General features: G+C 51.1%; 2 protein-coding genes across 2 annotated transcripts; one reads left to right on the top strand and one right to left on the bottom strand.

The window, feature by feature from the left end:
* Positions 1–1,245: 1,245 nt before the first annotated feature.
* On the top strand, positions 1,246–15,657 carry DNAJC17 (DnaJ heat shock protein family (Hsp40) member C17). Its single transcript, XM_066551903.1, has 11 exons — positions 1,246–1,365; positions 2,858–2,927; positions 3,820–3,878; positions 4,623–4,710; positions 5,065–5,147; positions 6,049–6,145; positions 6,512–6,561; positions 7,072–7,149; positions 8,109–8,189; positions 9,055–9,183; positions 15,449–15,657. Exons 1-11 carry the CDS (start codon positions 1,288–1,290, stop codon positions 15,572–15,574), a joined length of 939 nt encoding a protein of 312 aa, XP_066408000.1. The 5' UTR covers positions 1,246–1,287; the 3' UTR covers positions 15,575–15,657.
* Positions 11,629–13,803, bottom strand: C6H15orf62 (chromosome 6 C15orf62 homolog). The gene is made up of 2 exons (XM_066551904.1): positions 13,392–13,803; positions 11,629–13,135 (listed from the first exon to the last, which is right to left on the bottom strand). Exon 2 carries the CDS (start codon positions 12,863–12,865, stop codon positions 12,350–12,352), a length of 516 nt encoding a protein of 171 aa, XP_066408001.1. The 5' UTR covers positions 12,866–13,135; positions 13,392–13,803; the 3' UTR covers positions 11,629–12,349.
* Positions 15,658–15,765: the final 108 nt, after the last annotated feature.

Below are 15,765 nucleotides of genomic sequence, written 5' to 3'. Positions count from 1 at the left end.
AGTGGGATCCTCAGGGGGAGGCCACAGGAGGTGCCCAAAGTGGCACCACGATGGCCACAGGTAGCCTCAGCATGGCCAGGGCTACAACTCATCAAGAACTGCAGGGTTAGGACAAGGGGAATGGCTCCAAAATGGAAAAGGGGAGATTTAGGTGGAATACTGGGAAGAAATCCTTCCCTGTTCAGGGGTGAGGCCCTGGCACAGGTTCCCCAGAGCAGCTGTGGCTGTCCCATCCCTGGAAGCATTCCAGGTCAGGCTGGACAGGGTTTGGAGCAACCTGGGCTAGTGGAAGGTGTCCCTGCCCATGGCACGGGGTGGCACTGGATGATCTTTAAGGTCCCTTTGAGCACAAACCACTCCAGGATTCTCATCAAGAAGGAGGAGGTGGCAATGGAGCAGGGCTTGGAACAACACTGACAATGACTTGGGTCTGCACCCTGAGAGCTGAGGCTCTGCTTGGTTGAGGATCCATGGAGACACAGCAGGAACCTTCCAGTTTATTGCACTACTGGCTAAGAACAGCTCTCTGAAACAATTCATTTTGCCGCAGTCATGGCTGTCCAGTTTTCTTCATGATCTCAGGTTGATCTCAGGTTTGTTGCTATTGTTGATAAAGTTAAGTTAAGTAACCTTCAGTCATGAGGACACAAATCCTACAAGAATAAAGGAGTAAGGGCTGAAAAACTCTGTCTCCTGTGTATGGGAATAATTGGATCGGCTTTCTTCTACAGTGCTTCCTTCTTAGAGCAGTGGGGGGAAAGGGAGGTATTTTAGAACAATAAGAAGACAAGAATTTCCCAAGGAGCTGAGATGGATGTTTTTTGGTGACAACAAAAACAAGTATGTTTTTGGGAACAGGCTGTAGCTGGGCTCGCACCACCCCCTACTGCCACACGCTTCCCCGGGAGTTGGGGGAATGCCATTCCTGGAGGGATTTGGTGCATGGGTGTGCATCCGTCTGTGGCACTTGGGGACATGGTCAGTGGCGACCTTGGGGGACAGCGGGACCCACGTCCGGTTTCCCCTAATGACTCATCCCGCGCACGGCCCCACGGGACTTGTAGTTTTCCTCTGGTTTATCCCCGCTCTCAGCCCCCGCCAAAGAACTACAACACCCAGCACGCCCAGCAGGGCGCTGCGCACGCCGACGATTCCCGTCCTCTGGGGCAGCGGGTGCATCACGGTGCTTGTAGTCCAACCTTCCCAGGCAGCCCGTGGCACGGTGGAGCACGGGGACTACATTTCCCAGCGACCGTGGCGCCAGGAGCGGAACCGGGAAGCGCGAAGATGGCGGTGGATAAGGAGCTGCTGGAGCGGGACCTCTACGGGCTCCTGGGGATCGGCGAGAAGGCGTCCGAGAAGGAGGTGAGGGGCGCGGACGGCTCGGGATGGGCTCCTTCTCCCTCTTCCATCCCTTTCCCGGTGTCCTCGGGAGAGGCGGGTTCCCCGCGCGGCGCTGCTCTCCAGCGCTGGGCTGAGGGGCTGCTCCAAGCGCTGCTGCGGGACCGGGGCTGGCAAACGGGAAAATCCCGGTTTTGCTGATATTGGCGTTGCCATATCCCGCTTTTAATTGAATTGACCTCGTTCCCCCAGTTCACCCCTCAATCCTGCGGGACGGAACCCGCCTTTGGGGGAGGAGAGAACTGCGGGATTGGTCTGGGACATGTTGTTTTCGCTTTGTTTATGTGCTTCCAGAAGGGAAATTCCCGTGTTGATCCAAAAATCCTGTTGTCAGACGTTTGTCCGAGCGCCCAAAAGTCACGTAGTTAATTTCGTGGGGTTGCAATTACACGTTTGTGGTTTTTAATTGAGTTTAGTTGTTAGTCAGTGCTAAACACAGGAAGGGAGCTCCGAGAGAGCTGCAGGGGGGCTCGGGCCAAGGGCCGGGAATACCAGGATAAAAAGGGAATGGCTGCCCACTGCCAGAGAGCAGGGTTGGGTGGGACACGGCGGGGAAATTCTTGGCTGAAATGGGAAGTTGGAGGTTGGACCCTGGCAAGGAGACGCCTCTCCTTCAGCTGGACTCTTGTGCAGGAGGTGGGCTCATCTGCAGGGCTTTTCCTGCACATTCCCAATCCCGGGAGCTTTGTCCACCAGGTGGGGCCGGGACACAACTTTTCCCACTTGTTATAGCAGGGAATTGGTTGGGAGTGGGAAAGAGCGGCTTCCTTTTTTCCTTCTCCCCCTTCCCCCCCCTTTTTTTTCCCTTTCCACTTTTTTCCCTCCATTTCCCCATTTTTCGTTCTCTTTACCTCTTTTTTTTTTTTTTTTTTTTTTTCCTTTCCCACTTCTCTTGCTTTCCCCGTTTATTTTCCTTTTCCTCTTTTTTTTCCTTTCCCCTTTTTGGTTCTCTTTCCCCCTTTTTGGTTCTCTTTCTGGGTTTTTTCCCTTACTCCATTTTTTTATCATCTCCTCCCTTCCTGCCCCCCCCCTTTTCTTTTTCCTTCCTTCCCCTTTCCCTTCCCCTTCCCCTTCCCCTTCCCCTTCCCCTTCCCCTTCCCCTTCCCTTCCCCTCTTCAGTTTCCTTCCTCCATATTTTTTTCCTCTCCCCCTTTTCCCCCTCTCTCCTCCTTTCTTTTCTCTTCTCCCCTTTTTCCTTCTCTCATTTTTATTTTCCCTCTCCCCCTTTTTTCCCCCTCTCCCATTTTTTTTTTTAACCTGAGTTTTACCTGCTGCAACACAAGACACCTGGAAGCCAAAACAGCTTTTAAAAGCTCCAACTCCTTCCAGACACATCCATGTCCTGGGCCCAGCAGGTTTCCCTTGAACACAGGGATTATTTTGGGTTTCCAAGCTGCTTTTTTTGGCAGAACCCAAGCAGTTTTCCCCCCAGTGACCCCCAGTGTGGCCCCTGCAGGTGAAGACAGCGTTCCGGCAGAAAGCCCTCACCTGCCACCCGGACAAGAACCCCGACAACCCCCGGGCAGGTGAGAGAGATGGGGCAGCCCTTCCTGCTGCAGTTTTCCCTTCTCCAGGCTCCTGGAAGTGCCCCTGCTTCCCTAAGTGCTGAGGGGATGGCTGGGTGGGTGTCCCTGGGGATACACACAGGGCTGGGAGTTGCTCCTGTTAACTTTGCTTTTTAAGGCTGAACGATCCCTGCTGGGTTTAGAAACACCAGCAGTAAGTCAGTGCTGGAATTACAGCTGCAGCCCTCCAAAGCTTCCCAACCTTTGCCTGTTTGAACACTGCTTTGATCTGTATCTCTCACAGTCCAAACTTCACCAGCACTCCATAAATCCTTTTATCTGTGGGCAAGGCAAGGAGGAGTTTCAGCTGCCTGCAGCGAGGGATTGCTGTGAATGGAGGTTGTAGAATTAGCAGTTACTTTGTATTTTGTGTGTCAAGACTGATAATGCATCTTTATAAAAAAATCAATACAATTTGCCAACGCTTGTAATGGGACAAGAGGAAAGACTTTTAAAGGATAGATGGCTGTAATGCAACAACTTCCAGTACAAGATAAGCAGGACTTCTTGTTGAAGGCAAAGGACTGAGGGGAGAAGGAAATTGTGAGCTCCAGCTAAATGTGGAATGAAGGAGATATTGCAACCCAAAATGAAAAAAATCAGTAAGAAAAATTAAGTTTGTGTGTTCCAAGATTTCTCTTAAAATGAAACAATCCCAGTTTTTTGTTTCTTTATTTACTCTTAAGTTTGTGCAATACTTTTGAGTTGAGGCTGGAGGTTGGCTTACAAATCACTTGCAGAGGTGATTTTTGTTCCTTGGAGAGACCTTCCTGCAGGAATTGTCTTTCCTGGTTCTTCCCCAGGCCCCTCACCTGGTTTCCCTCATCTTGCCCTTATTTCTTCTCGTTCCCAGCGGAAATTTTCCACCAGCTGTCCCAGGCCTTGGCCGTGCTCACAGATGCAGCAGCCAGGGTAAGGAAGCTCCCTGGGCAAGGGTGGGATTTTGGGGTGGTGCTGGGAACTGTAATCCTGCCTGTCCTGCTTTCTGCTCCGACAGAGGCTCGTTGAATACAAATCTCAGCTGTTATTCTGTTATTCCCCCTGCTTCTCCATGAGATCAAATTTCAAGTGCCAGGTAAAAGCTTGGAGAAATGTGGTGTTTGGGATTTGCTGCTGGGAGCAGCTCTGCCCTGACATTCTGCCTTTAATAACGTGCTGGACTGGGGCATATCCTATTTAATAACACCATCCCTGATTGAGGAACACCAAATTCCCATGGCAACATCTGCCATTCTTGTTGAGTCAGGGGCTGACAAATGAGTAATACTTGGATGCAATTCCTGAGGCTCCAAGCTTTGCAGTCTGAGGGACACAGGAGGGCTTGGATCCCTCTGGGGCTGTAAGCAGGTGGCTGAGAACCCACTGCCCAAGGCCTAAAAGAACCTGGAAATGTCCCTGGAAAGAATAAAACCAAAAAATGAGCAAGGAACTCTCTCCAGATTAGCTCAGGAGAGGGAAAACTGTTGATTCCAGGTGATAGAAGCTAAAAACATGAGCTCCTCTTTTCGGGTACTGGCAAAGCTTGTAATCCAAGAAGCAGCAGATGCTTCAGCCCTGCTGACAGGGGTTTCAGTCCCTGATGTCATTGTATTCCCTGTTTTCCAGTTTCTCTCCTGGTTTCTGTAGTTTCCCACTGTTGTGCTGGTTCCTTGGCAGGCAGCCTATGACAGGGTGAGGAGGGCGAAGAAGGAGGCTGCAGCAAGGACACAGAAACTCGATGAGAAGAGGAAGAAAGTAAAGCTTGGTAAGAAAATCAAACTCTCACATTCTCCTGAGGTCTCCCCTAGCTGGCTGCTTGCATTTCTCCTTCCACAGGGTTCAATCCATGGAGGATGACTCTGGTTCCTTCATCCCTAGTATAGTCCAGTAGACCTGGAATCTCCTCCCACAGCCATAGCTGGGGTGATCCTGCTCTGGGAATTAGGGACTTCAGGACTGTTAAGGCTCCTTTGGTATGTGGGGCCAGAGGAGAGGCAGCAGAGCTGTCAGGATATTGGTGTAGCTGCAGCCAAGCTTGTGATCTATCCATCTTCCTCTGGCCAGCAGGGAAGATTCAAGTTCTCTTTGGATTGTTTTAATTTTCTTTCTTTCTCTGCAGATCTTGAAGCCAGAGAACGGGAAGCCCAGTCCCAGGAGAACGAAGAGGAGGAGATCAGGATAACCAGATCATTAGAAGAAGAAGTAAGGATAAATTCTTAGTTCTCTCTGCTATTTTTGAGAAGAATTGCTGGGAGTATTTCCATTCATGATGAAATCCATGGGATGAGGTTGTCAGGAAAATTAATCCACAAACATCAGAGGTTTATGTCCAAAAAGGAGACAGAGGAGTCCTTTGACTCTATTCGAATAAAGGGAGAGGCCATGGGGCATTGCCCTGGGATCTCTCAAATTTTTGGAGGACACAGCCTCCCTTTTTATCCTAATTTCCTGGCCCCACTTCCCTTCTCTCTTTCCCCAGTGGCTGAGGTACTTGAGAGGTACAGACTGCCCAATACACCTGATACCGAAGATGTCCCTCTAATGTATAACCCTCCCTTTCAATTTTTAATTCTTACACAATTTAGGGGTTTTTCTTCCCCATTGTTTCTTTCATCTTTTAATGTCTAATTTCATTTCTCAGCAAACCTAAAGTTTATTTGTAGAAGCAAATATCTTTTTCCATTCATCAATCAGTGGAATCCTTCCCATTGTTTCTTTTATCTCCCAGTGCTAGTTGTATCTACCAACAGAACCACAGCTTGTTTGTAAAGACAAATCTGATATTCCTCTCAAGGTGCAAAAAAAATCTCTGGAGAGCAGTCCTTTAACTTTTGGGATTAAAAGGCTCTGTCAATCAGAGAATCCTGGAATGGTTTGAGTGGGAAGGGACCTTACAGCCAATCCAGTTCCAGCCACTGCCATGCTCAGGGACCCCTTCCACCAGACCAAGCTGCTCCCTTTGGAGCTGTCCCAGGGGATCTGGCAGGAGGGGTGTCCCAGGAGATGTGTGTGAGGCCCAGGCTGTCCTTGGCAGTGTCCAGGTGACATTGCAGCCCTGGCTCTGTGCCTCAGGTGCCCGTGCTGTGTGTTCCCTGTGCCGCAGATAATCCGCCTGCGGGAGGAGGGCTCCCGGCAGCTGGAGGAGCAGCAGAGACTGGTCAGGGAGCAGATCCGCCTGGAAAGGGAGCGGCACAGCCGAGGTGAGCACGGGGAGCACCTGCAGGTGGCCTTGGGCTCTTTGGCAGCTCTCCACCCTGAATTTTTCCCACCTTCTTGCAGGGAAAAATGCCTCAGAACATGTCTCCTGCTTGTGTTTTTGCTAACCTGTTTGTAGCCTTGATCCTGGCAAGTCTGTGCTTCCTAAAAGGGAAAAATGCTCCCATGGAGTATTCAGTCTGTGCTGCAGTTCCTGTTGCACGAGATTTTTGGGACTGGAATGGTCCAGTGGAAATCCCAAAGTGTTTCATCATATGTATGTTCTCAGGAAAAAAAAAAAGTGCAAAATGCTGAGGAATTTTCACCTGTGTCCTTTCATTTTTTTTTTTTTTTATTTTTTCTTTCTTTAGGCAAGCAGGAAAGAAATGGAGCAGAAGGCAAAATAACTCCTAAGCTCAAGGTAAGAGATCCTTAAAAAGCTGTGTTTTGGTGAAAACTGATAGAACATGGTGGAAAACAAAAGGGACATTTCAACCCCGCTGAGCTGGCGCATCCTTTTTTATACTGGAGATGAAATTCCTCCATGGAATGTGCATCATCAGGTGAACAGCTCCTGTCCTTGCTGTCAGAATTCCTTCCTCACTTACCTTTTCTTTGTCTGCTCCAGATTTCTGAGCCTAGGATTGAGTTGTCTGTGCTTTAAGCACAGGGAAACATCTGCTAATTACCCTGGCTGAGCCATTAGCATCCTTTCAAGTGCGATCTTTTTTTATTCCAGTGAGCAGCGTTTCTCCCTGTTCCCCAAACAGTTTGTTCCCTGTGCTCACTCCCATGCTGAGATCACCGTCTTGGCAGGCCTGGGAGTGTGGCTGGAAATAGCAGACGTGGTGAATGTGCAGGGGGGTGGGAGCTGCTTGAGCAGGCAGCACATCCAAACGGGAAAAATTAACTCCTGCCGTTTGTTCCCCAGCTCAGGTGGAAATGCAGGAAGGAAGATGAGACTGGAGGGGGATACTCCAAAGATGTGCTGCTGCAGATCCTGCAAAAGGTCCTGTCTGACACTCTTCCCTGTATATTACTGGGTCTTCCCCTGATCTCAGTGCTGTAAGGACAGTGAATTCGGGGAAGCTGCATATCACAGAATCATGGAATGGTTTGGGTGTGAAGGGACCTTAAAAAGGATTCAGTTCCACCCCTTGCCACAGGCAGGGACACCTTCCACTATCCCAGGTTGCTCCAAGCCCCGTCCAACCTGCCCTTGGACACTTCCAGGGATAGAACAGCCACGGCTCCTCTGGGCAACCTGTGCCAGGGCCTCAGCACCCTCACAGGGAAGGATTTTATCCTAATTATCTAATCTAAAAAGGTAATCTGATCTAAACAGCTGGTTTGAAGCTATTCCCTGTGTCCTGTCGCTCCATGCCCTTGTAAGCTGGAGTGGCTCATTTCCTTCCCTGTTCAGCTTTCTTATGCAGTTTTCAGAGCTCATCAGCATGATCGTGGAGTCATTAAGGTTGGAAAAGATCTCTTAAATCATCAAATCCAACCTTTGAACCAAGTTGGATCCTTTGATCCCTGAGCTGGGAGCTGTTTCCCAGCAGAACAACTGCAGACTCTTCCCACTGGATGCTGCCTGCCCACTTAGTCTGGCTGTGTGGTTGTGGTGCACTCGTCCTTCACTTGAAGCACTCCACATCCCTGCTGTGGCAAGTGCAGAGACAGGCACAGACAAGCCTTTGATCTGATCAATCCCACCCTGGCATCTTTTCCCTCTGAGCTCAGCAGCCCTCTTGCACTGGAGAACCAAGTGTGTAGCTCCATGCCTTCCCAGATTATTTCCTGGAGGGACAGAAATGGTGGGATCAGTGGAAGCAGGACAGAAATGGTGACAGCTCAAGCCTCATGTTTGTGAAAACACAGGTTTTCTCTTTGTGTTCATTTGATAACTGAACTTGACATCTCTCCTGGCTCTGTAATTAGCTTCCCTTCCTTTCTTTCTTCCCACAGTATGGTGATGTGCTCAATTTGTTGATCTCCAGCAGGAAGACTGGGAGCGCAGTGGTGGAATTTGCCACGGTGAAGGCAGCTGTGAGTGTGCAGAGGCCCTGCTGGCTGTGCTGGGGGTGGCACAGGACAGGTGACAGCCAGGACACTGCCCTGTCATTAAGGCAGTGGAGAAGGGTAATGAGAGTCAAAAGGCACAGAGGGAGTGGCACTGCTGGAGGCACAAACCCGGAGATCAGGTGCATAAACAGGTTGTGCATGGAACAGGCTGAGGGAAGAGGCACTGCCTTAAAAATCAGGCACTGAGCACTTACTCGGCTCTCTCTGAAGGTGACATGCCTTGGAGTTGGGCTTATGTGTTTTGGAGGTGATATCAGGCATTTGCTGTGAAAAACAACCCAAAATGTCTTGACTCACTGTGAGTTATAATAATTCATGTGGCTGTGGGAGCAGAAGTCATCAATTACCCTAAATTTTAGTAGTTCCATGAGCTTGGGCTGTATGAGAGTTTCCTTGTTAGCTTTTCTTTCACTCGTGTCCAAATGATAAAACCCCCCAAAACTGTGTGTGACCTGTATATCAAAAGTGCTGGCAGGGGTATGGACCATAGAGGTGCTTCTCATGTAGGGCAGCTGTGAAAGCTGAAAGTTATGGAATGGTTTGGGTTGGAAAGATCCTTAAAATCTTACAGAGTGGAACCATAGAATGGTTTGCATTTGAGGGGACCTTAAAAGACCATCCATTTCAAGCCCCCAGCTGTGGGCAGGGACACCATCCACAATCCCAGGTTGCTCCAAGCCCCTTCCAGCCTGGCCTTGGGCACTTCCAGAGATAGATCTTGTTTGTGCCCTACTTGGCCTTGAGGCCATTCCGGGATTCTTAGGGACTTGTGAGGGAAGAGAGTGGGATCTGAAATTCAGGTGGTGATGGAAGGGTGTTTCCCTGCCAGGAGATGGCTGTGAAGAATGAAGTTGGTCTGCTAAATAACCCCCTGAAGATTTCCTGGCTGGAGGGCCAGCCCCAGAGCCGCCCCAGCACCGTCCTCCCTGACAGCACCAGCCAGCCCAGGAGCTCACAGGTAAGGAGATGGAAATCTTGTGCTGGAACAACCTAAATCTCAGAGTGCTGTCAGATAGAAGCTCTTGGGGCCAGGCCTGGCTTTCCCAGCAGCCCTTTCTGTGCTGGGTCAGTGGCTTTCTAAAGGACCTCCTGCCTGGGCCGCAGCACACTGGGAGCTGTTTGGATCTTCACACATTCCCTTTCTCCCAAGTGAAGAGCAAGGATGTTCCTTGCTCAGCCCAAAGCCTCCAGTGCCATTCTGATGGGATTTTTGGAATCCTCTGAGTGAGAGCTGCTGAAAGGTTTCTTTAGAGAGCCTTGGTTGCTCACTGCATTCCCAGGAGGAGGAAGTTTCAGTGCTGGAAGCAAACCTCTATTCTTAGGGACTGCAGGAGCAATATCAAACTAAATACCCTTTTGTGTTTTCACTCCCTAAATATTTTAAGCTTGTGAGATTGTTCAGTGCATTCACTCTCTTGATGTTTCATTAAGTATTTTATTTATATTATTTGTAATTATGCATCAAAACACCTGATAGTTATCATGTCCATGTAGGACCAGGGAGAGTCCTGCAGCCACAGGAGAGTCACCAGAATGTTAGGAAAGAACACAAAAAGCAGAATCCAAAGCATGTTATTTGGGAATTTCTCACTAGCAGAGAGTGAGAACTGGCTCATTCCTACCAGAGGGGTTGCTGGTGCAGTTGGAGCTTCGGTAGTGGATTCCAGTCTCTGTGGGCTCAGATCCCTGAGTTTGTCTTGGCCTGGTTCCATGCCCAGAGCTTGTTAGTGTGGAAGTGCAGCGTCTGCCTGCGGTGCAGGATTAGTGTGGTGGGGCAGCAGGGAGAGCAGGAAAGCAGCACACTGTGCTGGTGACTCACCTCTGCCCAGCACAGCTCCTCAATCCCACCTGGCCCTGGGAATGCTAAGGGACCTGCATCCTGCCCAGGAGTTGCACAGCTAGTGCTTTGCTGTCCTCTCTGCTGCTTTTAGCTGTAAGAAGCTGCACTTTCTGGGATTGCACTGCAGCCTTCCATCTCCAAGCTGCTCCCTTTCCTGTTTTCCCTTGTTCCCACTCCAGACCCTCCCCAAATCCTCCTGCTGCATCCACTGGGACGCTTCTAAAACCTGCAATGTGTTTACAGCTCCTCTTGGCTGATCTGCTTCCAGCTGACTTAGCTTGTGCTCTCCAGTTCAAGAGTGTGCAGGGTGAGCTCCCAGATCCCTGTTCCCTCTGCCTCTTCCCTTCACACCCAGCCTGGCTTCCCAGCCACCAGGCTCCACGTTCTTGCTTCCAGGCTGCACTTACCTCATTCTGATTTAACCTGCCCTTGCTTCCTATTCGCTTCCCCCCTCTGTTTTTGTCTGAATCCACCCCCGTTTTGTTCCCACTCTGTGCAAAAGCAGCTCCTCTGCTGCTCTGCTTCAGGAAAAAGCCCAAGCCTGCAGTGTTCTCATGGCAACACCCTCACTACTCATCCTCTGCTCCCTGTCTGGGACAGGCAGCCAGTACTCCCTGCCTGGGAGAGCCAGCCAGGACCTGAGAGCCCAAATCCACAGGTAAAGGACAGCCAGACCCCAGCCAGGGGGTTTGGGAGCAGTTCCCAGGTGGAAGCTGCTCATCTTCCACAGCCTTGTTGTCTCCTACAGCAACAGGTGCACATTGTGCAGCAGTTCCTGGAGAGCTGCTGCAGCCAAGCAGGCTCCAGTTCCCCTTGGAATTCAAAAGCTGTGGCTTGGACAGTATTACTCCAGGCTATTGAGAGCAGTGGCTGTGTAATGGTTCAAAGCACACAGTGGCTGCAGAGAGCTTGTTTTGCCATTCCAACAGCATGCAATGCTCAGTTTGGGGAAGATTTTCCCTGCTCCTGCAGTGGAATCTCCCTGCCAGGGCTCCTCAGCCATTCAGCCCTGAGAAAAGCCTCCTGCCTGGTGTTCTTGTACCTGTTCTAAGCTCCCTCAGAGGTTTCAGAGGGTTTATTTCCTATTATCTGACTTTGGGAGGTGAATCTCGCAGGGTAAGAGGCAGCTGTGCCTTCCCTGGAATGTCTCTGCACTTTGCTGTGGCCACTTCCAAAGCTCCTGGTGATCTGGGGGCATGGAGGTTTTATTATTGTTGTTTTTTAAAAGAGCCCTAATAGTCAAAAAGGTAAGAACTGGTAGTTTCTTTTAGCAGTTTGTTCTGGTGCTGCCCAAAATGTTCTCAGCGTGGCAGAGCCTTTCCCACTGTCCATCTCGGGGTGGGCAGCTGTTCCTGTCTTGCCCCGAGCTGTGTGAACTCTCCTCAGTAGAAAATCAAGTCCCAGCTGCTTTGTCTTTCCCTCAGAGCCACACAGGTGTCCCTCCCCCCATCATAAAACCCTGCAGTGCCAGGGAGAATGGACCTGGGCCACTCCAGATACCCTGTGCTCCTGGTGCCTGGGATTTCTGTGGCTTGTTCCCAATGAAATGAGGCAACCAGACACTTCCAGTCACAGATACATTTATTCTTCTATGTCTGTACAGCTGGGAGCTCAGTGCATGCGTGAGGCAGCAGTGTCAGAGACATCTCTTCTCCTGCCAGGAGGATAAATCCACTGCTGGTGCTGTATCAGGAGCCTACTTGGATGCTTACCTGTTTCCAGGCTGGGAGTGCCACCTGCACTGGAGTTAAGGGAAAAGAAACCCACAAAGAGGAAGAGAAAAAACGGAGGAACAGCTTTGAGCTTTCACATCCAAACATGGTGGGAGGAGAAGCCCCAGTTCCCGTCTCTCAGCCCTCAAAGCTTTGGCTTTGGGGTGCAGTGCTGCTGCCTCCTTGCAGGCTGCCTGCTGTTCCACAAGTGATCCATGCCAAATCCCTGTGTGTCCCTGCCCCACAGTGTCACATCCCCAAAATAAGTCTTTCCCAAAAAATGCCAGTCTTCCCTGAGGATGGGACGCGCAGTCCGGAGTGGGAAATTCCCAGGGTGGAGAGCGGAAAGTTGGCCATGAGACAGCAGACGGTGCTCTCACCTGAGCACAGAGCCCATGAGCTCTGCTCCAGAGGATTCCTTGGCAAGGACAGGGATGCTCTGTGGTGGGTGAGGCGAGGACAACAAAACGGGCCACACACAACAGGCATGCTCCAGTATCCTTCCTCCTGCTGGAACGGGAGGAACTGGCAGCAGCAGTGAGTAACTGGGATGTGATGGACAGTGAATACCTTCAAATGGCGTAATCCCTCGGGTTCTGTTTCCTGAGGGTCTGCAGCACATCCTCGAGGAGAGATAGCCCCAAATCCACTTTGAAGGACAGGAAGGGGTCAGCCAGCTCAGGAAGAGTGGTGCTGTTTGGGAGACCTGCCTCTGAGGTGCCGTGGTCCGTAGCCTGGTCCTTGTGCGTGGGAGTGCCTTTGTGGTACGGAGCAGTCTCGGAAAAGGAGAGGTCGGAGTGAGAATCTGTGTGGTCGATGATGTTGGGGCAGCTGGAACTGTCCAGGTACAGCCGGGGAGGCTTGGGAGGGGCTTGTGCCTTGGCCAGGTTCTGCTCGCTCTGACAGGACAGGTACTCAGACTTGTCCTTCAGATCCCTCAAGCATTCCCTCTTCTGGCCGTCCGTGTCCAGAGTGTGGCTGTTCTGGTTCAGGATAATGACTTGGTTGCCCAGCTTTTTGTGCCTCCTGAGGGAGAAGCGTCGGAAGAAGGTGGTGGACTTGAGGGACCCCCTGCGCCAAGTATCCATGGTGAGGAAAGGCAGCGAGGAGCAGGAATGCTGGCTCCTCACAGGCAGGAGCCCAGGGATCAGCAGAGAGCCACACAACAGGATCAACCTCTTCCTGCCCCGTTCCTGGAGCTGCAAGGAGCACAGAGAGGCTGGTAGTGCAGGAAATGCAAACTCCACGCTGTGGCAAGGAGCACTTGGCTTGTCTCGGATCTGAAGGAGTCTCCCCCTGGAGTGGAGAGGAGCGGCGGTGTGTGAGCAAGCTCGTTAAACGTGTGCTGCGGCTCCGGGCTGGTGGGGAACAGCAGAGGCACAGTCACCATGAGAACAGATCTAATCTGGCATCTAGAACAGAAGGGCACTCGGGTGCCATGGTAACCAGGCACCTTCTGCGGAGGGGCACCGCCGGAAAAGCGCCGTGGGTGGCTGGGAACGAGACGGTGACTCAGTCCCACCAAAGGAACCCAGGGAATACGGGAGAAGGGGGATGCAGAAAGCGACAGTGCAGGAGACAACGTTGGAAGAACGGAGCGCAGGAGAGACTTACACCCTGTTGGAGCAGCCCGGAGTCCTGGAGTGGAGAGGAGAAGCTGCTGGAGCACTCAGAGACCAGGATGAAGAAGCAAGTCCAGGGAGAGCTCAGCCAGGAGTCCAGGAATTCAGCCAGGTTGGAGCCAGAATGCCAAAACTCCCCAGCGCTGCCGCCGCCGTCCCTTCATGTGCCACCCATCACTGCTTCCCGGGCTGCGGCTCCCTGCGTGGATGTGTTTGTTTTGAGCCAAGCCCTTGCTGAGTCAGCCACGTCAGAAACTGGGTTTCACTCCATTGGTAATTGCCAGGATTGCAGGAAGTAGGTGTGTGGAGTGGTGGAGCCTCAGCCCACGCTCAGGCACCTGGGAGCACGTGCTGGGAGCCCACCTGGATCAGGCTGTTCTTCCTCCCGCCACTCCGAGGGCTCCTTGTGTCAGCAGAGCTCCCAAGCCAGGCTGCAAATAATTTCCTGGCTGTTTTAAATTATAATCTGAGTGTGAGGTGGGGCTTCAGGTTTGTGTGGGTGATTCATCTGCATAAGTCTCAGGCAGCCTCTTCCATCCAGCCCAGCAAATTCCTGGGGTTGGTGGATGGGACTTGGAAGGATCCTGGCTGAGGGCTGATACCATCAGTGCTTTCTCAGACACTGCTGCTGCCAGTACCCAAAGGTCATTTTGCTCATGTGGCTCCTAAGACACCAATTAGACTCTTAATTTCCCTCTTGATGTTCCTTATCTGTTGTGGGCTTTCATTGTGTCCTCGCAGCCTGGAGGAACCACTTTGTTGGCACAGGATAAGGAATTGCACTCTCCTATGTTTCCATGCAGAGAGTTATTTAGGCACTCTATTGCATTTGTGTATCCCTTCTGCTTCCTAAGAAATCCTTCAATATCTGGAGAAGCTGTGGCTGCCCCACACCTCAAAGTGTCCAAAACCAGGCTGGAGCAGCCTGGGCTAGTGGAAAATGTCCCTGCCCATGGCACAAGGTATGAACCAAATGATGTTTGGAATCCCTTCCCTCCCAAACCATTCTGGGATTCTGTGATTCTCTCTGATCACCACTTAACCCACTTCCTAGAAAAAGGAATACGAAGGGTTTTTTCCCATTCACCTTCTGTCAAGAAACTCTTATTTCCACCTGAACTGTCAAGGAATGAGCTGGATGTTTCCAAGCCTTGCAGTGCTTTCATATATCCAAAATAGCACGGCCACCTACTAGTGTGGAATGGCTTTGGAAGCAGCGCCAAAGCACTGGAGCAGCTGTCATCTGCTGCCCACGTTCATTAGGCAGAGTCTGCAATCAACTGCCTTGACGTGACAGTTGCTGCCACACGCAGCAGGGAGGCTCTGGGAGCTTTGGGAAACTGTTCCATTCCTGTGTCAGGTTTGGGAACATCCCTGGTGGTTTTCTTTCTGCTTCTGCTTAGAATCGGGGAATTGTTTGTGGTGGAAAAGACCTCCAAGGTCATTGATTGCAGCTGTTAGAATCATAGAATGGTTTGGGTGGGAAGGGACCTTAAAGTCCATCCCAGGGCAGGGACACCTTCCACTATCCCAGGTTGTTCCAAGTCCTGTCCAACCTGGCCTGGAACACTTCCAGGGATCCAGGGGCAGCACAGCTTTTCTGGGCAACCTTTGCCAAGGCCTCAGCGCTGTCAGACAGTTGGAAGTTAGTCACTTCCATGACTCATACACAAAGGTTTCATTTTTTTATGACATTAGCCTTTGTAACAGGTGAAGTGTATGCTGAACTTCGGGCACCAACGTTGTAAGTGCAGAGTGATCTTGTCAGCCAAAATAATTCCCCATTCAGCCTCATGGAATGCTGGCTCCGTGTCTGTCCCGCTTTCTTCACCAACCACACTCATTGCTGGTTGTTTTTAATAATCATTTTAATAACAATTCCTGGTTATTTCCTGTAGCCAGGCAGCTTTCACCCACCTCACCCAATTTCCGTGGGATCAAACCCACAGAAATTCTGCCCGGAACGCTGGTGTTGTGAGGGGGATTTGGGGAAGTCTGGGAGCCTGTGCTGCCCCTGATGGGCTGTGTGTGTTTCCTGCTCCTTCCCAGGCGTCGGTGGTGTCGGAGCGGGACTACGAGAGCCTGGTGATGATGAGGATGCGCCAGGCGGCCGAGAGGCAGCAGCTCATCGAGCAGCTCCAGCGGGAAGACGAGGAGGAAAAGTCCCACACTTAGCATGAGAGTATGGATTCTTCCCACCCCTCCGTCCCCTCAGAGCTGTTTCTTTATTTAAGTCAATAAACCTCCTTTTTTCTAAATGTATTGTGGGAATAGAAACTCCCAGGGACTGCAGCCCTTATCCCATTCCAGGTCTGGGGAAGGAACGGCTGGCTGAGGTTCACAGAGTGCAGGTGTTACCCTGTCAG

Source organism: Molothrus aeneus, chromosome 6 (genome assembly GCF_037042795.1).
Source record: "Molothrus aeneus isolate 106 chromosome 6, BPBGC_Maene_1.0, whole genome shotgun sequence".
Classification (NCBI taxonomy): domain Eukaryota; kingdom Metazoa; phylum Chordata; class Aves; order Passeriformes; family Icteridae; genus Molothrus; species Molothrus aeneus.
Note: the sequence above shows the minus strand (reverse complement) of the source record. Positions and strands in the feature narration are given on the sequence as shown.

Coding starts and splice junctions, on each gene's coding strand:
- DNAJC17 (XM_066551903.1), top strand. CDS start 1,288: ATGGCGGTGGATAAGGAGCTGCTGGAGCGGGACCTCTACGGGCTCCTG. Junction 4,711..5,064: donor GAGGAAGAAAGTAAAGCTTG/GTAAGAAAATCA, acceptor CTTTCTCTGCAG/ATCTTGAAGCCAGAGAACGG. Junction 6,562..7,071: donor AAATAACTCCTAAGCTCAAG/GTAAGAGATCCT, acceptor TTTGTTCCCCAG/CTCAGGTGGAAATGCAGGAA.
- C6H15orf62 (XM_066551904.1), bottom strand. CDS start 12,865: ATGGATACTTGGCGCAGGGGGTCCCTCAAGTCCACCACCTTCTTCCGA.